The 22,460-nt window shown below is 36.8% G+C and overlaps 1 protein-coding gene across 2 annotated transcripts in view; it reads right to left on the reverse strand.

Annotated features, from left to right (window-relative positions):
- Window positions 1-22,460, reverse strand: part of INO80 (INO80 complex ATPase subunit) — a 116,893-nt gene that overhangs the window by 79,566 nt on the left and 14,867 nt on the right. For both annotated transcript variants that reach the window (XM_074327899.2, XM_074327898.2), the window contains exons 2-7: window positions 13,554-13,739; window positions 13,132-13,301; window positions 12,973-13,040; window positions 10,948-11,133; window positions 4,948-5,068; window positions 3,626-3,840 (exon numbers count right to left, since the gene is read on the reverse strand). In XM_074327899.2, coding sequence (XP_074184000.1) covers window positions 3,626-3,840; window positions 4,948-5,068; window positions 10,948-11,133; window positions 12,973-13,040; window positions 13,132-13,301; window positions 13,554-13,696 — 903 coding nt within the window. In that variant the 5' untranslated portion in view covers window positions 13,697-13,739. The remainder of the gene's footprint in view (window positions 1-3,625; window positions 3,841-4,947; window positions 5,069-10,947; window positions 11,134-12,972; window positions 13,041-13,131; window positions 13,302-13,553; window positions 13,740-22,460) is intronic.

Here is a 22,460-nt window from a genome sequence, read left to right on the forward strand (position 1 = left end):
ATACAATTATTGAGAAAGGAAATTAACACTGTCAAAATATTAATTAAACCACAGGTCTTATTTCAATGTCAACAATTTTTCCACTAATACCATTTTACTGTTCCAGGATCCTACACAGGATCCCACATTGCATTTTGTTGCTTTTCTCCTTAGTCTCTTTCTATATGTAACTTTTCCTCAATCTTGTTTTCATGTCCTGGACACTGTTGAAAAGCACCAATCAGTTATTCTTTAGAATGTCCCAAAATGTGTGGTTTTCTGATTTTTTTCTCATGATTGGAATGACATGCATTTTGGCAAGCATATCAAAGATATGAAGTGTTCTCAGCGCATCACATCAAGAAGTTCATGATGTCAACGTTTCTATTACTAGTGATGTTTACCTGGATCATTTGGCTAAGGTGCATTCTGCCAGTTCTCAGCACTATCCTTTGTGCTAATATGTATGCTGGGGCAGATGCTTTGAGTCTATACAAATGGTTTCTCCTCTAACTTTTGCCCTCTAATTTTAGCATTTAACCATGATAAGTAGTCACAATAGTCATGGGGATATGAAATACAGTATGGGGAATATAATCAATAATGTCGTAAAGATTATGTGGCATAGCAGATGGGTACTGGACTTAGCAGGGAGACCACTTCAAGGACCGTGTGGATGCCTGACCGCTGCGCTGTACACCTGAGGCTGAAGGAGAACAGTATTAAATGTCAAATACACACACACACACACACACACACACACACACACACAGATCTCATCATGGGATGTAAAGTACAGCATAGGGGATATAGTCAGTGGTATTGGAACAGCTATAGATAATGTCAGAGGGGTAGTAGATTGGGGGGCTATAAGTTTGTGAGGGGTGTAAATGTCTAGTACATTGCTTTGCACACCTGAAACTAATAAAAATAAATAAATAAAACAAAAAAACAATGAATCCAGTCTGCAAAAATTATTACAACGGTGTTTGCATAATGATTCTCTATTTCCTTCCTTCCTTCTGAACTGCAACTTACTAATTGCAATTCCTCTGTAAGGAAGAGTTGTTCCTTCTACCTCACCTTTTTGTTTATTCAATTATGTATAACAGTATGGACACATAGTTTTTATTCCATGGGTTAAAATTCTGTGTTGTTATTATATATTTTGCTGCTTAAATGATTCTAACTTTGGCCATGAGCAGCTCCTTCAGGTTGGCTCCTGTGTTCTTTTGACAAGCCCTCCATCTCACCACAAGATGTTTAATGCTCATCTTGTATTTTCCCTGCCAAGTTCTGGAATAAACTACTTTTCAGTGGAGCCCTACTTCCTTTTATTACAGAATAAAAGGTACTGAGGAATCAAAACCTGCTGGGCATCCTCATTGTTACTGGGGTGTCTGTCAGCAGAGAACTAGAAAAAAAAAAAGTATACTAATCCATGCATACACACGCAACTATTAGGTTGGTGCAAAAGTAACTGCGGTTTTGTAATTGTTTTTAAGCTTTTAAACCGCAATTACTTTTGCACCAACCTAATATATTTCTGTATTTATCTATCTATATGTATATAAAAAGCCATGAAGCTATTACACTGATGCCTCTAATTCGAATCAAACTTCACAGGTTTCATTTTAGCTTTCCCCTTTTCCTTACTCATAACTTCTTCCTCCAACAGTGAGAAACTGGCTCTCACCTACAATATATATTTATTTGTCCAATCCTAGTTTACATATAAAGTAGTTTCAAAATTGCTAACTCATTTTCCTATGAGAAACATTTTTACTGTGTCAATATGGCACTTATCTATAGCTCTTTTGGTCTTTAGCCTTACATATCCAGTCAAAAGACTATTTTCCTCAGTTACTTAGGTGAGTTTTTTTATTCTCCACTCACTGGAACTTGATTATGTTACTCATTTCTAATACAGTTAAGTTCATTTGTTCTGTTCTTCCATCTTGCCCACAAATACCCGCAACCTCTCTCTCCACCTACAACGTGGTTTGTTTTATTTATTTTGGGGGTATGTCAGGAGTATCTAAAACATTACTATGGTTCTAAAAGTCAGCCCTACACCAAAAGACGTACTTAGAGACTCCCTTTCCATCCCTGCTACTCTGTTCCCATTCCTTCCCATTTTGCTATCCTTTTCCCACCTTCCCCTTATAAGGAATCAATCACTTTAATTTCTGATTTATCCTTCTGGAATTTCTTTTGCACAAACAAGCAGATGTTTGTGTATTTTCTTGTATTCCCTTTTTTCTTATGAAGGGTCAGTACTCTAGATACTTGTTTTGCTTTTGTCACTTAACAGTATATTAGAAATTCATCTCCGTTCAGTGCTGTCTTCCTCATTCTTTCTTTTTAACAACGGCATCATAATCCACCGTGTAGATCTACCACTGTTTAATCCAAGCCGTATATATGGACATTTGGGTTGTTTCCACTATTTTGCAATTACAAATAATGCTCCAATGAATAACTTTGTTTACATGTATTTTTGTATTGTTGGAGGTTTAGCTTCAGGGTGGATTCCTAGAAGTGGAAGTGCTGATTTAAAAGGTAAGTGCGTATGTAGATTGTCAGATACTACCAATTTTCCCTCCAGAAGGAAGTTCTCTCTAATTTGCATTTCTAGCAGCAATATATGAGTGCCTATTTCCCCACAGCCTGTGATGCGTAACAAAAGGTGTCTAGGTGTTATTTAAATTTGTGTTACTCCAATAATGAGAGACTTTGACCCTTTTTATTATGTTTGAGGTCCAACTTTATATCTCACTTTGTGAATTGTCTATTCATGTTGTTTTCCCATTTGTCTACTGAATCTCTGGTCCTTTTTCCCTCAATTTTTAAGAGTTCTTTATATATTAGAACTTTGATATATTAGCTAATGGATATATTAGATAATAGCCCTTTGACCATGATATACAATGTAAATAATCTCTCATAGTTTGCCAGTTGTACTTTGTCATGCAAATTTTATTTTTTGTGTAATCAAAATTATCAATATTTTATTTAGTTGCTTCTGGATATTGAGTCAGAAACTCTTTTCCTACACAAAGGTTAAATAGGAATGCAACTGTTTTTCTTCTAGGGTTTGAATGGTTTCATTTTTTACATTGAGGTCTTTAATCCATCTGCAGTGTATGTGTGAGACAGGTCTGATTTTATCTTTTTCCAAATGGTTAGCCAATTGTCCCAGCACCACTTATAAAAAGAGCAAAAAGAACACTTAATACATTTTTCTCTTGAGTCATTTTCAGTTTCTTCTACTGCCTATGATTATCCAATAACATCGAAATGTTTGTAAATTCTCTAAGAAACATATCTCCCCCACTTTAATTTGCTGTCAATCTCTATTGATATATGTAAGAAGACTGTGTTCTTTCCTTAAAGAAGTTTCCCTCCATTTCCTTTTTTTGTTGTTGTTGGTGGAGGAACATCACACAACCATTAATTGTCTTGTGAATTCTGATCATATTTAGCAAAATAGTTAACTAAAGAGAGTATTATTCAGCCTTCTCTTAATTTCAACAGATTCGTTTCTGTTAAGCTCTGTGAAGGTATCTAGCTCTCCCGGCTCCTCTTTAGAAGGCAAGCAGAAAACACATCCTTGCCACAACCTACACGGGAGAGACATGCTTACCTTTGGTAGTTCCTTTTTCACAATGCTGAGCCACACTTTCCTGCGACGAGCATTAAGCTGCTCAATGGATAAGTGCTTCTTCTTGATGCCAGGAGGTGGTGCATCATGAGAAAACTTGGCAAAGACTTTGGTCTGGTGGTGGTGGCGACGAGGAGATTCTTCTGAGGAAAGTTCTTCATCCCTTCGCCTTTTTTTCTTCACTTTTTTCAACTTGGCTGCAAAGGAAACAGACTCTCAACAGGTTGCATTTCTTTCCCTTCCACAGGAGACAGCCACAAAACTACCTCATCATTTTAAGCAAATTCAAAGTTCTTTCCTCATTCCACCTGAGGTTAGCAATGTTTATCCCTTTATCAATTCAGGCCCATGAATATTCCAAATGGAAGATCTTACTACCTTGGAAAAGAACACTGGATCCTCCCTGATTACATGAAAGAGAAACACAGAATAAAACTTCAGACCTAAATTTCTTTTGAACAAACAATAGGAAAGGAAGCTTATAAGGTATCATGGGCTCAAGTAATGGTCAAAAGGAAAAAAAACAACAACATTTCTACTTGATGGCAATGTAAGGGTGCTAAAGACAAACAGAGAAAGAAAATACATTAGCTGATAGGATGCTAAGACATGTAAAGAGAAAATCATATATGGAACAAATTCCTAATTAGAAGTGGAGGATGTGAAGGATGAAAAACAGAGATAAACAAGGAGGAAGTGGGAGAAAGAAGGGAAGAAGGCTGAAAAGAGTCTTTCTGAGTAGAGTTCATACCTTCAGGGGAATAAAATCTGCCTTGTACAGATAGTTTAACATTCCCTTCCTATTTCCTTCCTGATTTCCAGCTGCTTAGAGCTCAGTAAGATAGGAAAGGACACTTCCTGACAAACATGCAAAAAAATACTACACAAGATCATCAGGAGGAAATCTATTTTAAATCACCACATACAGCAACAATTATAATTTATCCCAAACACTTCAGGTTACTCTTCATATTTCCCTGTTCATAAACAACTTCTTCCACTCCCAGAACATTTTTAACATTTGAAGAATGTGTAGAAGAAAAAAGGAATAAACTAATCAGCTTAAAACTCTGCCTAGGAATCTATAGCTCTTCTGTCTTCATAATCACAGCAAACTTCATAAACCAAATATGAAATAAGGTTAATTAATACAACTAATTAGATAGGGGAGACTAGTGTTCTTCAGGTAAAGCAAATTTCTACTACATGTGTTATGTTCAAAGTCCAAATGCACCAGCAAGCCACACACAGTCCAGAAACTAAGAACGAGTAAATATGGGAAGCAGGTAGGTCAATAAGCTTACCTTTAAGTTTCTTTTCCTCCTTAAATTTCTTTTTTTTGGGTCCAAGTAGGTGACGTTGTTGCTCATAGAAAGGGTCGTATGTGGAAAGCAGGCCCGCACTGTAGTACTGGTACTGCTGCAACTGAAGCAGGCGAATAGTGATGCTTAGAAGGGCCTGTCTGTGTTCCACAGCACAACCTTCAAGGTCAACTTTACTACAGAAAGCTGAGCCAGAGAAAAACCATCGCTCCTAAATACAGTATTCTTCCCATAGAACCCAACAAAGATTTAGGACATCAAAGTAAATTATTTCCTACACTTCAAAGCAAAATAGGTTCAGAGAACATTTGAGATTTTGCTTCCCAGCAATGTCATCAGTTTGGCTCAAATAAATTCTTAAAGCTAAAAAATAAAACCAACAACAAAAACCAAAATATGTTCATAGGCTATGCACATGTTAAGTTGCTGGAAATAATTTAAGGAAAACTCTTCATTGCTTCTGAATCTCCACTAAAATATTTAGTCCTGACACATACTTGAGAGATGCAATTCTTTGCAGAAAGAGTTCCTCTTGGAATTCATCAACAAGAAATAAATCATATTTCTATTACCAACAGGTTCTCAGGTTTACTAACGTTTCTGATGCCTGCTATTCGGGCTTATAGTCTTATATTTGGTTTGAATAGTTACCAGACATCCCAATTCTTCAGTCTTTCAAGTCTTTTCTCTCTTCATCGCCTACTGAGTCTGACAATATCATGGATAGTGCCTATGTTGCCAGAATTCTAACATGAGTAATCTATTTCTTTCTTTCCAGGGAGTAGTTAATCCTTTCAAACATTTCATTTAAATTGATCACCAAAGCTCATATTAATTCCATCGCACTAGTTACTAATGGATAAATATGAATATAAATTAAAATTAAGTAGTCCACTATTGAATCTCTTTTCTGGATTACAGCCAAATGAACTGTCCAAGCACTGAAACTAGGATAGAATAGCGACATGGAGAACTATTACAAGGTCCTCTTTCAACGGTCAAATTTAAGTGAGCATTCATCAAGCTGTATACTTAAAATCTGTGAACTTTCCTACCGTTTCCCCGAAAATAAGACCTAGCCAGACAATCAACTATAATGTGTCTTTTGGATCAAAAATTAATATAAAACCCAGTATTATACTATATTACATTATATTACATAAGACCCGGTCTTACATTATAGTAAAATAAGACCAGGTCTTATATTAATTTTTGCTCCAAAAGACGCATTAGAGCTGATTGTCCGGCTAGGTCTTATTTTTGGAGAAACATGGTATATATATGTTTTACTTCAATTAAAAACCAACAGGAGTTCCAGTCAAGATGGCAGAGTAGGTAAACTCTGTGTTTACCTTCTCTCCCGACCACATCAAAATTACAATTTAACTACAGAACAGCCATCATTGAGAATCACTTGAAGTCTAGCTGAACCGAACCCTTCAACTAAGGACATACAGAACAAGCCACCTAGAGATTGGAGGGGCAGAGACACCGAATGGGCTGGTTGCACACCCACGTGTGACCACTGAAAATCTGGAGGGATATCTTCGCTGCGGAAGTTCCCCCAGAGGAGTGAGGCGTTCCAGCCCCACACCAGGCTCCCCAGCACAGGGTTTCAGTGCCAAGAGAGAAGTCTCCATAACTTCTGGTTGTGGAAAACAGTGGAGATTGTGCCTGAATGAGACTAAGGCGGCTGCAGGCCCAGGTGCTCCCCTTAAAGGGCCCATGCACGGACTTACTTGCTGAAGGACTCACTCATGCTAAGCTCCAGTGCTGGGGCAGCAGTTCGAAAGGCGCCGGGGACATATGGGGAGCAACTGAGTTGTCTACCTTCAGGACAAATGCTGGAAGGGCAGCTCTCTCACAGATGGAGGAGCTGGTGGAAGCCATTGCTTCTTTGCTGAGACCTCCCCCTTCTGGCATGCAAACACAGGCAGCTGCCATATGTGAGTTTCCATCAACTTGGCCACACCATTTGTTCACCTGGTGATTCTGAGACCCCACATCACAAAACTTGCAGGCCCACACAAGCTGCTTCCACTTGCTTATCCTTACAAACAGCCTGTCTTGGTTCTTGCTACAGACATTTCTAAATCTCTCAAAAGTTCACAAAACCCAAACAACATCTGGCTTCGGTGTATCCTGTACTTCCAGCGGAGCAGCTGTAAGCCCAGTACTACCGACAGCCGGCCTTGGTTCGTGGCTTGGACTCTCAAGGCACCTCCAAGCAACAGCACAGAAGGTAGCCATCTGCAGAATGGTTTGAGGCTCACGCAGTGTGGTCCTGGGCAGGGCACACAGGCTGCAGCTAAACTTGGCCTTCCCCTCCCAAGAGGCCCCAGGCCTGCCCAGTGGCCAGCTTCAGACCAAGCTGGAGCATTGCCCAGCTGCCTCCAAGGATGACATACCCAAAGGGCAGACTGGGCAGGCACCAGAGCCATGCTAAAATGAATCCAGCTTCATAGCATCAGCCCCTGTACCACAACTCCTCCACTATCGTCACAGCCAGTCCTCACAAACAATGAACCCGAGGGTTAATCCCTCCCACTGCCAAGCAAACAGCAGCCAAAGCTCAACTACAACAGGAGGGCACACACAATCCACACAAGAGACACATCTGGTATACTCGGCTCTGATGACTGCACCACTGTGCCCACAGGACACCTACTACATAAGGCCACTCCATTAAGACCAAGAGACATAGCAGCCCTACCTAATACAAAGAAACAAACACAGGGAAGCAGTCAAAATGAGGAGACAAAGAAACATGTCCCAAATAAAAGAACAGAACAAAGCTCCAGAAAAAGAACTAAACAAAATGAAGAAAAGCAATCTACCAGATGCAGAGTTCCAAATACCAGTTATAAAGATGATCAATGATCTCAGGGAGAATTTCAGCAGAGATAGGAAACATAAATATGGAGATAGAAAAAACAAACAAACAAACAAAAAAAACCAGTCAGAAATAAAGAATACAATAACTGAAATGAAGAACACATTATAGGAAATTAAGAGTAGATTAGATGAAGCAGAGGATCAAATCAGCAATTTAGAAGATAAGGTAGCAAAAACACCCAATCAGAACTGCAAAAAGAAAAAAGAATCCAAAAAAATTAGGACAGTTTAAGGGGCCTCTGGGACAACAAGCATACCAACATTTGCATCATTGGGGTACCAGTAGGAGGAGAGAGAGAGCAAGAAATTGAAAACCTATTTGAAGAAATAATGACGAAAACTTCCCTAACCTGGCAAAGTACATGGATATTCAAGCCCAGGAAACACAGGGAGTCCCAAACAAGATGAACATAAACAGGCCCACACCAAGACACATCATAATTAAAACGCCAAAAGGTAAAGACAAAGAGAGAATCTCAAAAGCAGCAAGAGCTGTTACTTACAAGGGAGCTCCCATAAGACTGTCAGCTGATTTCTCAACAGAAACTTTGCAGGCCAGAAGGGATTGGTAGGAAATATTCAAAGTGATGAAAAGCAAGAACCTTCAACTAAGATTACTCTACCCAACAAACTATCATTTAGAACCAAAGGATAGATAAAGAGCTTCCCAGACAAGAAAAAGCTAAAGGAGTTTGTCACCACCAAACCAGTATTACAACGATTGTTAAAGGGATTTAAGACAGACACAGACACACACACACAAATCTAAAATATGAATAAAATGGCAATAACTGCATATCTAGCATATCTATCAACAATCACTTTAAATGTAAATGGATTAAATGTTCCTACCAAAAGACATAGCGTGGATGAATGAATAAGAAAACAAGACCCATACACATGATGACTACAATAGAGACTCTCACTTCAGATCAACAGACACACAAAAACTGAAAGGGAAAAAGATATTTCATAAAAACAGAAATGACAAAAAAAAAAAGCTGGGGTAGCAATATTTATACCAGAAAAAATAGACTTTAAAACAAAGGCTGTAACAAGAGACAAAGAAGGACCCAGTAATCCCACTTCTGGGTATTTATCTGAAGACACCCAAAATGCTAATTCAAGGCGACGTGTGCATTCATATGTTCATTGCAGCATTATTTACAAAAGCCAAGATATGAAGACAACCTGGGTGTCTGTCTGTGGAAAAATGGATAAAGAGGAGCTGGTACATATATACACACACAATATTACTCAGCCATAAAAAAGAATGAAATCTTGCCATCTACAACATGGATGGACCTGGAGGATATTGTGCTTAGTGTAGTAACTCAGACAGAGAAAGACAAATGTCGTATGATTCACTTATAAGTGGACGCTAAAGAACAAAATAAATAAATGAAACATAAACAAACTCATAATACAGAGAACATTTTGATGGTTGCCAGATGGGAGGGGTATTGGGGGTGGGTGAAAAAGAAGAAATTAAGAAGTACAAATTTTGGTTGTTACATAGTAGTCACGGGGATGTAAAGTAAAACATAGGAAATATAGTCAATAATATGGTAATAGCAATGCATAGTGCCATGTAGGTACTAAACTAGTCAGGGGGATCACTTCTTAAATTATATGTCTAACCACTATGCTCGACACCTGAAATTAATACAAGATAATATTGAATGTCAACTGCAATTGAAAAATTTTAAAAGGGGGGGGGAGGGGAAGGTGAATAAGAGGTTCAAATTTCCAGGTATGAAAATAAATCTTGGGGATGTAATGTACAGCATAGGAAATATAGTCAATAATATTGTGATAGTGTGGTACAGTGTCAGATGGTTGCTGGACTCATCATGATGATCACTTTTTTAGGTATATAAATGTTGAATAACTATGGTGCACACCTGAAACTAATAGTGTATGCTAGCTATATTTTAATAAAAATCTTTAAAAAATAAAAATGAAAAAATAACAAATATTTCAAGCACCAAGTGCCTTAGCACTGTATCTTGAGGAACTCTTTGTCTTAATCAAAAGTCAGATATCTTACTGTTTATCACTACTACAGGTTTATAGACTTTAGTGTATTATTCAAAGCTTTCTGAACTAACTTTGGACCTTAACTAATTGCTGAAATGTTTTTAGATCTTCAAATATGCTATTGCTCATTATGTATAAAGTGCCACATTTCTGTCAAAAATCAGAAGGCTTTGATAACAGCATTCAAATAGCTGTCACTTAAAACTATCATCAATCTAAGATTAGTATGTGAAGAAAGGGTGGTTTTTCAAGATAGAACTTTCAAAATGCAACTATATTAAAAAACAACCACTTGATTTAAAAAGGTGTAGCTACTTTGGAAAACAGTCTGGCAGTTCCTTGAAAGGATTAAGCATAAAATTACCATACGACCCAGTGATTCCTCTCCCAGGTATATACAAAACAGAAATGAAAACTTGTACTCAAATCTTCATGGTAGCATTACTCATATTAGCCAAAAGTAAAAACTCATTACTGATAGCTATGATGCATAACAGCCAAAAAGTACAAACAATCCAATTAGTTCATCAACTGATGCACAAATAAAATGCGGTATGTCCATACAATGGAAAGTTATTTGGCAATAAAAAGAAACGAAGTACTGATATATGCTACCAAAAATGAACCTTGAAAGCACTATGCTAAGTGAGAGAAGCTGAACACAAAGGACACGCTGTTCCATTTGTATGAAGTACCTAGAATAGACACATTCACAGACAAATGATGGGCTGATGGCTGCCTGGGGCTGAGATGAATGGAGACAATGAGAGGTAACAGCTAACGGGAGTGGGCTTGCTTCTGAGGGTGAGAAAATATTCTGGAATTAGACAGTGATGGCAGTTACAACTCTGAATATACTAAAAACCACTGAACTGTGCACCTTAAAAGGCTGAATTTTTTTGGTATGTGAAATATATTTCAATAAAGCTGTCATCAGAACCACCACCACCATCTAAATATGAAGTTAAAATAATGTATCTTCAATTACTATAACCCAGAGGGCAAATACCCCGTATGAAGTTCTAAGAATTCTCCTGAAACTCTCACCTCTTTGTCTTTACTATACTTATTCTGGTGAAGTTTCTTGTATTTGTGCAGCCGCAACATGTTATGAAGTTCTTCTCTGCTGAGATTGAGTTCTTCTTCCTCTTCTTCTTCCTCTTCTTCTTCTTCTTCATCATTGTCTTCACTCTGAGACTCTGCCTCACTGGACTCATCACTTAGCAGAATGCTCTGAAAAAGGGAGGAAATGGAAATGGAGTTTCTGCTACGAAGCAATTCATTTTATAATACAAGCATTCTTTTCCCCATCCCCAAACAATGGCAAGAACAGCTGGAGGGCAGTCATTCCAGTTTCCCTTATGCTATTCTTTACCAATTCAACTGAGAAACAAAACGATACCAATTAAACTCAGTGGGCACAAATTGAAGAGCACTAAAACATGGGAAATGCTTTATTATAAACATCAACAAGGCTAGATTTTACTTCACTATACATAAGTACTTCACTATACATAAGATGGTTTAACTAAACGTCAAACACCACAGCAAAAAAAAAACAAAAAACTAAAAACAAAAAAATTATCTATAGGATATAAAGAAATACAGAAAGCAGGCCGTGATGACTAACAAGAGAAACAAGCCCCAAATCCAGTAATAAATGCATAAACAAAATGTGGTATTATCCAGATAATGAAATATTACTCATCCATAAAAAGGAATAAAGTACTGATATGTGCCACAATATGAATGAACCTTGAAAATGTTATGCTAAGTGAAAGGAGCCAGACACAAAAGGTAATGTATTATATGATTCCATTAATATGAAATGTCCAGAATAGGCAAATCCATACAGAGAGAAAACAGATTAGTGGTTGCCAGGGGTTGGGGATACAGAGAATAGGGAATGACTGCTAATGAGTACAAAGGTTTCCTTCGGGAGTGATGAAAACAGTCTGGAATTAGATAGTGGTGATGGCTGCACACAAAACTTTATGAATATACTAAAAATCACCAAATTATACTTACAAATGATCTTATGGCATGTGAATTATATATCTGAATTTTTTTAACATGGGATGGCTAAACACAAAGATTTCTGCACTCCCAACAGCTCAATGATATGAAGCAAATCAGGTCTTTTAAACGTGAGTTTTTTAAAGGGCTTAGTGAGAATAATAAGAGTATTCTTTAAGTTACTTTGATTTCTTCACAAGAAAAATATGAAGTAGAGAAATAGTTAGTTTCAATAGAAGAAAGGCTATCCTTAACTCAGTTTGGCCAATGACAGTAATCTTCTAAGAGTATAGAGCAGGTTATACCACTCTCTTGCTTATTGGAGTTATACCACTCCAATGGCGTATCCCTGGAGACTGAACTACAAACTCCTTAACATGGTGGACTAGGCCCTAAGTGATGAGGTTGAGACGTCATCTTCTACCATCCCCTCACTCACTGTGCTGCAGCCACACCAGCACTCTTTCTCCTGCAAACAGAACGAGTTGCTTCCTTTCTCAGGACGGTTGCAGTTCTTCCTTCTGATAGAAACGTATCTTAAACTTTCACATAACTCTCTCTGATTATTCAGAAATCAGTTGAAATGTTACCTCTTTAAAGAAGTCATATTTATTTGTTTGTTCCCAGGCTTACTCACTGCCCCCCTCCATCACCATGTAAGCTCCACTGGGCAAGAACCCTGTCTGTCTACAACAGTATCTGGCATGCAGGATGCGCTCAGTCAACATGTGGTGAATGAATAAGGTACTCAGGGACAGATGAAAAGTAGATTAATAATCCTGATTACAATGTGAGCCAGTGAGCGCAAGGATCTTATCTGATCGATATTTGTACTCCCTTGCTCTGCACAGTACTTTGTACTCAACAATGGCTGCTAAAGTGAACTTCATTGAGTCCTCTATATTTTTCTCTAACTCTTCCAAAAACCACACCCAGAATAAAAGACTCCTATCTAGAAAAATCTCTGCCAGTCTGCCAGAATGAATCAATATCCTTTCCATTTTATTTGTAATTGTAGTAGGTTATCTGCATCATGAACATTCTGCTTTCTCTTACCTTTAGCCACTTTCTGCTTTTCTTCAACTTAGAGAAGTTATATAAATTCCCTTTGTCAGACTTTGATTCTGTGTAAAGAAACATAAAGAATAATAAAATGAAAGGATGACTGCCCCAACAGAACTGGCAGTCCAAAGAGGGATCTCATGCCACACTGACCTGACTGGAGAACTCCATTCAGTGAGTATGTGTTTAACATTCCAGAACTGCTTGCTCCAGAAGTTTCACCGAGCAATGAATTTGGAGGTTCTTCCTTAACTTGTATTAAGGGATCCCCAGACTGGGGCAATAAAGGATTACTGTCATCCAGTCCATCTTCACTTTCATCACTATAAATTGAAGAATGGTGAATCCACAGTCAGAGCTGACCCAGCAAAATATTATAATTTATGGTTGGTAGACTGAACATTTTATAGAAGAAATTGATCCTTTGAATAAGTTGACTGTGTTTTATTTAAAAGGGAAAAAAAATACCAAACACGCTAAGAATCCTTAAATATTTGAACCCTAAAATCTACAGGGATAAAGGGAATCAGAAATATGGTCAAACATTATTAAACTGGGAATATGGACTTGCATACCTAGAAATACTCCTGTTGAAGATGGCTGATGTTTGTCGCAGGAAATGGTCCAACCGGAGGGCCCTCTCCAAGTACTGAAGATAGAGGGGCTTTGCCAGCTCAGTGCAGCCGCCATCGTCCCCGGCACTCAACTCCGAGGCCATAGAACAAATCTGTCTTCATGCACAAAGGTCTCCGACTGCACGGCTGTAGAATGGAGATAAGTAGTGAAAGATGAAATGCTATTGATTCTCTCTTTATCTTGAACTGCTTACTGTCAATGTGAAGAGAAATCAGACCTTGTAGAATACAGGTGAGAAGAGAGCAGTCTGTAAAAAGATCATGATAAAGCTCTCAATAGGCATTGCCTTCTAAAGCAAAGGCAGATGTGAAAAGGATGAGAAGAATATCAAAATACAGAAACACTTTCGTATGTTGTAATGGAAATTCATGTACTTCTTTGAAACAGTTCCTTAAAATTGTTACCTACTTCTCTTTTGCCCTACAATGAACAATTACATCAATCCAAATCTATAAAAGTTCACTGTTATACACCTCACAGAGGAGCTCACCACATTGTACTCAGCATCTGCTTCAAAACAGCCGCTCCCTTTTTCCATTTTGTATTTACATTTGTACGTATGTGTGAGGTAGTCCATTGACAAGAGAAGATATATTGGCAGAACACTTTACAATCCCTTGTAGATATGCCATATAACGTTTAGAAATGATTTAAAAAACTGAAGCAAAGAGAATAAAAGTGAGGATGAGAAACACAGGTATAGCCTGAGCAATCTCTTTGCTACCTTAAGTTGTTAAAGACAATGTTAGAGTCAGAATGTCTTCACTAGAGAAAAAAATGTAACCATTTCCCATTTGTCATGTAACATTTCTTGCTTTATATACCTTATTATCTTTAAAGAGTTAACAGGCTAAGCCAGGATTAAATAATGAAATAACAGAGAGCAATTAGCCCACCATCTCACATACAATGATTATTCAATAAATGGTAAATTACGTTTTAAAAGTTCATAATCTAACAAACTAAGGTATAAGCTTTAAAAGAAACCATAACATCTTTACCTTGAGTTGTTTTCTTGTATTATCAGTTTAAAATTTCCTAATATAATCTTTCTACTTAAGGGAATGTGAAAAATTCTCCCCCTGTTGAACTACCGATTCAACACAATCCCTATCAAAATCCCAGCAGGCTGCTGCTGCTTTCCTCAGAAGTGGGTAAGGTGATTCTTAAATTTATATGGAAACACAACAAAATAAGAAAAGCCAAACTAATTTTGAAAAAGAACAGGGTTGGATGATATATACTTCCTGATTTTAAAACATATTATAAAGCTATAGTAATCAGGACAGTGTGGTACTGGCATAGGATAACCATTTAGATCAATGGAAATAAACTCTTACATTTATGGTCAATTAATTTTTTTATCCTAAAAGCATTTAATTTTTATTAAATTTTTTTTTGTATTTTTAGATTACAGTGGACATTCAGTATTATACTGTGGTTAGACATTTATATAACTTACAAAGTGATCCCCCCAGCAACGCTAGTACCCACCTGATACCATACACAGTTACTACAATATTATTGACTATATTCCTTATGCTGCATTTTACATCCCGGTGACTATTTTGTAACTGCCAATTTGTACCTTTTAATCTCCTCACCTTTTTCACCCATTCCCCCAATTCCCCCTTCCATCTGGCAACCATCAGTTGGTTCTCTGTATCTGAGTTTATTTTGCTTTTTAAGATTCCACACGTAAGTGAAATCATATGGTATTTGTATGTCTGTGACTTATTTTACTTAGTATAATACCATCTAGGTCCATCCATGTTGTCACAACTGGTAAGATTTCATTCTTTTCTTATGGCCCAGTAATATACTATTGTATATATGTACCACCTCTTCCTTATGCAGTCGTTGGATATCGTCTTTATCTATCAATGGGCACTTCGTAGGGTGCTTTCATACCTTGGCTATTGTAAAGAATGCTGCAATGAATATAAGGATACATGTATCTTTTCAAATTAGTATTTTGGATTTCTTTGGATAAATACCCAGAAGTGAGACTGCTAGGTCATATGGTAGTTTTATTTTTAATTTTTTGAGGAACATCCAAACTGTTTTCCACAGTAGCTGCACCAATTCGCAATCCCACCAACAGTGTACAAGGGTCCCTTTTCTCCACATCCTCGCCAACACTTCTTTGTTGATTTATTGGTAATAGCCATTCTGTCAGGTATGAGGTGATAACTCACTGTGGTTTTAAATTTCATTTTTCTGATGATTGGTAATGTTGAGCATCTTCTCATGTCTCTCAGCTATCTGTATGTCCTCTTCAGAGAAATGTCTATTCAGGTCTATTAAATCAGATTTTTGTGTGTGTGCTATGTTGTATGAGTTCTTTATATATTTTTGACATTAACCCCTTATCAGATGTATCATTGGCAAATATTTTCTCATTCAGTAGGTTGTCTTTTCATTTTGTTGGTTTCCTTTGCTGTACAAAAACTTTTTAGTTTGATGTAGTCCCATTTGTTTACTTTTTCTTTTGTTTCCCTTGCCTGAGGAGACATAGCCAAAAAAAATATTACTAAGAGAGATGTCAAAGAGTTTACTGCCTATGTTTTCTTCTAGGAGGTCTATGGTTTCTGGTCTTACATTTAAGTCTTCAATCCATTTTGAATTTATTCTTGTATATAGTGCAAGAAAGTGATCTAGTTTCATTTTTTTGCATATATCTGTCCGGTTTTTCCAACATCGTTTACCGAAAAGACTGTCTTTACTCCAGTGTATATTCTTGCCTCTTTTGTCATAGATTAATTAACCACATAGGTGTGGGTTTATTCCTGGGCTCTCTATTTTGTTCCATTGACCAATGTATCTGTGTTTATACCAGTACCATGCTGTTTTGATTACTACAGTCGTGTAGTACAGGTTGATATTAGGTCACATGATGCATCCAACTTTGTTCTTTTTCAAAATAGATTTACCTATTTGTAGTCTTTTGTAATTCCATATAAATTTTAGGATTATTGGGCGACTGGTTGGTTCTGTTGGTTAGAGCGCAATGCTCATAGCTCAGGACACCAATGTCGCCGGTTCGATTCCCACATGGGCCAGTGAGCTGCACCCTCCACAACTAGATTGAAAACAACGACTTGACTTGGAGCTGATGGGTCCTGGAAAAACACAGTTCCCCAATAAAAAAAAAATTTTTTTAGGATTATTTGTTCTAGTTCTGTGCAAAATGCCACTCGTATTTTGATAGGGATTGCATTGAATCTATAGATTGCTTTGGGTAGTATGGACATTTTAACAATGTTAATTTTTCCTGTCCATGAACACAGTGTATGCTTCCATTTATTTGTATCTTCAATTTTTTTCTTCAATGTCTTATAATTTCCTGAGTACAGGTCTTTTACTTCCTTGGTTAAATTTATTCCTAGGTATTTTATATATTTTGATGCACTTGTAAATAGGACTGTTTTCTTAATTTCTCTTTCTGATAGTTCATTATTGATGTATAAAACTGCAACTAATTTCTAGATATTAATTTTGTATCCTGCCACTTTACTGAATTCATTTATCAGCTCTAATACTTTTTTGGTGGAATCTTTAGTATCATGTCATCTTCAAATAATGACTTACTTCTTCCTTTCCAATCTAGTTGCCTTTTATTTATTTTTGTCTGACTGCTGTGGCTAGGATTTCCAATACTGTGTGGAATAAAAATGGTGTAAGTCGACATCCTTGTTCCTGGTCTTAAGGAAAACATTTTCAGCTTTTTTCCATTGAGTACGATATTAGCTGTGGGTTTGTCATATACGGCCTTTATTATATTGAGATATATTCTCACCTTGCTGAGAGTTTCTACCATAAATGGATGCTGGATTGTGTCAAAAGCTTCTTCTGCATCTACTGATATGATCATATGATTTTTATCCTTCATTTTGTTTATGTGGTGTATCACATTAATTGTTTTGCAGATAACTGAACCAACCTCACATCCCAGAAATAAATCCCACTTGATCATTGTATATGATCTTTTTAATGTATTGCTAAATTCGGTTTGCTAATATTTTGTTGAGGATTTTGCATCTATGTTCATCAGGGATACTGGCCTATAATTTTCTTTCTTTCTTTCTGTAATGTCTTTGTCTGCTTTTAGAATCAGGGTAATGCTGGCCTTCTAAAATAAGTTTGGGAGCCTTCCCTCCTTTTCAATTTTTTAGAATAGTTTAAGGATAGGTGTCAATGTTTGATAAAATTCACTTGTGAAGCCATCTAGTTTAGGACTTTTGTTTGTGAGTTTTTTGATTACTGGTTCGATTTTGTTAGTAGTTATCAGCCTATTCAGATTTTGTTTCTTCTTGATTCAGTCTTGAAATATTGTATATTTCTAGAAAAGTATCCATTTCTTTCAGGTTGTCCAAGTTGTTGACATAACTATTTGTAGCATTTTCTTATAATCCTTTGTATTTTTGTGATGTCAGTTGTTACTTCTCTCTTTCATTTGTGATTTTATTTATTTGGGTCCTCTTTCTTTTTTTCTTGATGAGTCTGATAAAAGGTTTATCAATGTTGTTTATCTTCTCAAAGAACAAGCCCTTGCTTTCATTTATCTCTTGTATTGTTTTCTTAGATTCTACTTTGTTTTTATTTCCACTCTGATCTTTATTATTGTCTTCCTTCTACTCACTTTGGGCTTTAGTTGTTCTTCTTCATCTAGTTCCTTTAGGTGTAAAGTGAGACTTAATGGAGATTTTTCTTGTTTCTTGAGGTAGGCCTATATTGCTATGAACCTCTACGGTCAACGAATTTTCAGTGAAATTTCCAAGGCAATTTCATTGGGGAAAAGGATAGTCTTTTCAACAAATCGTGCTGGACAATTGGATATTCACATACAAAAAGATAATTTAAACCCTTACCCTCATACCATGCACAAAAATTAACTCAAAATGGAAGTTATAGCTTAAGACTTTTTGAAAACTTAAGTGTAAAGCTCCAAACTATAAAACTTCTACAAGAAATCACAGGAGAAAATCTTCATGACCTTGGTAAAGCAAAAAGTCTTTAGACATGACATCAAAAGCACAATCCATAAAAAATGGGTTCAATCATTCATTTCCCACCCTTGCTAAACAAGGACAGGGGAATGTATGAACTGAGTATCTTTCAGGCAATCCTCTATAAAAACTGTCTTGCAGACAAGCTTTAGATAAATATTGGGAGGTGAGAGATCAAGGTGTTACTTCTAGACAAGAACCTAAAGAATACCTGCACCAATTTCCAATTCTTACCAGAGGACAGGATTTTCATCTTCCTCCAAATGAAAAGTCTAACAAAGATATCTCCTTGGAGAGAAAGCTGCCCTATCTCTGGATGAAAAAGAGCGAAGATGCACTGCTCAAATGGTAGATTAGTCCAACAGTTTTGTTTGGCTTGGTTTAAAAAAAAAAAAAAATTATTTTAAAAAATGGAGTGATTTAATTTTTTTTCCTAAAAGCAATGGTAAAAATACACGAGCCCACATGTGCATGCGTGCGTGCACACACACACACACACACACATCCCACCTCATAAAATACTACAGTTACAATGATGGCCATTAAGTATTTGTTCTAAGACTTACACATTTAGACTTTCCATACTTAATTGTATTTTTACCTTTGATTTCTCTTTATAGATGCTGCCTGTATCTGGTTTCATACCAATCATTTAGAGAAGCATTTCCCAAAATTTGACTTCTCTGAATACTAGCTCAAGATATTAACAAATGTCCATTAATATTAAAAATCTTAAAGCATTAAAGTTAGACCTAAATATTTTTAGTCTTCAATATGCTAATGTGCTCTCAGTTCCCCTCCAAGAGGAATACCAAAGTTACTTGACCATTCTTTGGCAAAATACCTATGAAAATATCTCAGAGAAAACCAGATTGGGAATCACTGATTTATTAAGATATATAAAGAGTTCAATCATATCTCCCTTTTAAAAAATAATTCCTAAATTTACCAACACTAATTAATACAGAAAAGGTTGAATAAAGGTATAACTCTTATGAGAACTATAGCTTTAAAGCTTTTAAAGGACTAAAGACAATCTGTAGCAGGTTATGGGCTGAAGCTTATACAAAAGACCAAACATTAAGGTAACAAAATAATTGAAGATCCCACCTTTGCTCCCCTGTAACTCAGACACTGCAGCCCAAACCTATGCCTCAATGTGACATACTGAATCAGACCCACAGGTTACACTGATGATTTCCAGCGCTATGGCACAAATAGCAGGATCAGGCCAAACAAATGAATTCTAAAATATTTTAATAGATGGAAGTAAGACCAAAAAGAAGTGATATGTTATTGTCATATGAACATTAGAGTAACATTTCACCCAGCCATTCAATTGCTGAACTCTAAGTGCAGTATAGAAAAAGCTATTTCCTTCAGAGAATTCAGTTTAACAGGAGGCAAGACTTGAACATAAATAAAAAGCACATGGGAAGTCATTTAAGAGAGATATAGATAAAGTGCCATAGGAGTTCAGGAAAAGATGATTATTTATGAGTGCCAGTGCCTGTTAAATGAAATATGAGGAATTTATAACTCCTACTGACTGCATTATTTACAAATATCTACATCCTTGATGAGGAAATTACAGGTTAGGTTATGGAAGATCTTTCTATGTCTGTATGACCAAAAGAACAGAAAATGAAAAGTCTGATGAATACAGTCATATAAAATTTAATGCTTCTAACTACCCACAAAGAAAAGCCCAGGCCAACGGCTCTACTGGTGAATTTTACATTTAAAGTAGAATGAATACCAGTCCTTCACAAACTCTTCCAAATAACAGAAAAGAACACTTGCCACATCATTCTATGAGGCCAGAATTACCCTGATTCCAAAACCAGGAAAAGACGTCACAATAAAACTATAGACTAATATCCCTTAAATACAGACATAAAAATCCTCGACAAAATATTAATTGAATCCAGCAACATATAAAAAGGATTACACACCATTACCAAGTAGAATTTACACTAGGAATGCAAGGTTGGTGTAACATCTACAAATCAATCAACATACACCACATTAATAGAACAAAAGATAAAACCCACGTAATCATCTCCAAAGACACAGAAAAATGATTTGACAAAATCCACCACCATTTCAAAATGAAAATACTCAACAAACTAGGAACAGAAAGAAACTCCCTCAACCTGATAAAGGGCATCTATGAAAAACTCGCAGCTAACATCATACCTAATGGTGAAAGACAGGCTGCCATCCCCTTAAAATCAGGAAGAGGACAAGTGTTGGCTTCCACAATTTCTATTCAAAATTGTATCAAAAATTCTAGCCAGGGCAATTAAGGAAAAATAAAAGGCATCCAGGTTAGAAAGAAAGAAGTAAAACTACATTTATAGATGACATGATCTTGTATATAGATAATCCTAAGGAATATGCTAAAAAATTATTAGAATAAACAAGCTCAGTAATCTTTCAGGGTACAAGATCAATATACAAAAATCAATTATGTTTCTATACACTAGCAACGAACAATCTGAAAATTAAATTATGAACACAACTCCATTAACAATAGCATCAAAAAGAACAAAATACTTAGAAATAAATTTCACCAAAGACTTACATGTACTGAAAACAATAACCTTTAAACAAAAAACTTGTTGAAATTAAAGAATAAATGAAAAGACATCCCAAGATTCATGAATCAAGTGATTTAATATTTTTAAGATAGCAATGACATAAAGATTAAATGTAACACCTATCAAAATCCAAGCTAGCTTTTTTTTTTGCAGAAATAGACAAGCTGATCCTAAAATTCATATGTAAATGCAAGGGACCTAGGATAGCCAAAACAACCTTGGAAATAAAGAACAAAGTTGGAGGGGCCGGCCCAGTGGCTCAGGCGGTTAGAGCTCCATGCTCCTAACTCCGAAGGCTGCCAGTTCGATTCCCACATGGGCCAGTGGGCTCTCAACCACAAGGTTGCCAGTTCAATTCCTCGAGTCCCGCAAGGGATGGTGGGCAGCGCCCCCTGCAACTATGATTGAACACGGCACCTTGAGCTGAGCTGCTGCTGAACTCCCAGATGGCTCAGTTGGTTGGAGCGCATCCTCTCAACCACAAGGTTGCCGGTTCGACTCCTGCAAGGGATGGTGGGCTGTACCCCCTGCAACTAGCAACAGCAACTGGACCTGCAGCTGAGCTGCGCCCTCCACAACTAAGACTGAAAGGACAACAACTTGAAACTGAACAGCACCTCCACAACTGAGATTGAAAGGACAATAACTTGACTTGGAAAAAAAAGGCTTGGAAGTACACAGTGTTCCCCAATAAAGTCCTGTTCCCCTTCCCCAATAAAATCTTAAAAAAATAAATAAATAAACAAAGTTGGAGGACTCATACTTCTGACTGCAAAACTTACTACACAGCTGCAGGAATTAAAATGTGTAGTACTGACATAAGGCTATACATATCGATCAGTGAATGGAACAGAATTAAGGGTCCAGAAATAAACCCTTACATTGAGTCGGCTGATTTCAAGGGTGTCAAGATAATGCAATGGGGGAAAGAACAGCTTTTTTAACAAATGATGTTGTGACAACTAGATAGTCACATGCAAAAGAATGACGTTGGACCTCCTCCTTATTTAACACTACACACAAAAATTCACTCAAGGAAATCACACACCTAAATTTAAAAGCTGAAATTACAAAACTCTTAGAAGAAAACACAGGAGTAAATCTTCATGACCTCGGATGAGGCAGTGGTTTCTTAGATATCATACCAACGGTAAAGGCAACAAAAAATACATTGGCCTTCAACAGAAATAACTTTAGTGCTGTAAATGATACTGTCCACAAACTGAAAACCCAC

The sequence above is a fragment of the Rhinolophus sinicus genome, chromosome 3, assembly GCF_057876585.1.
Source record: "Rhinolophus sinicus isolate RSI-liver-muscle chromosome 3, RSI-T2T, whole genome shotgun sequence".
Classification (NCBI taxonomy): Eukaryota; Metazoa; Chordata; class Mammalia; order Chiroptera; family Rhinolophidae; genus Rhinolophus; species Rhinolophus sinicus.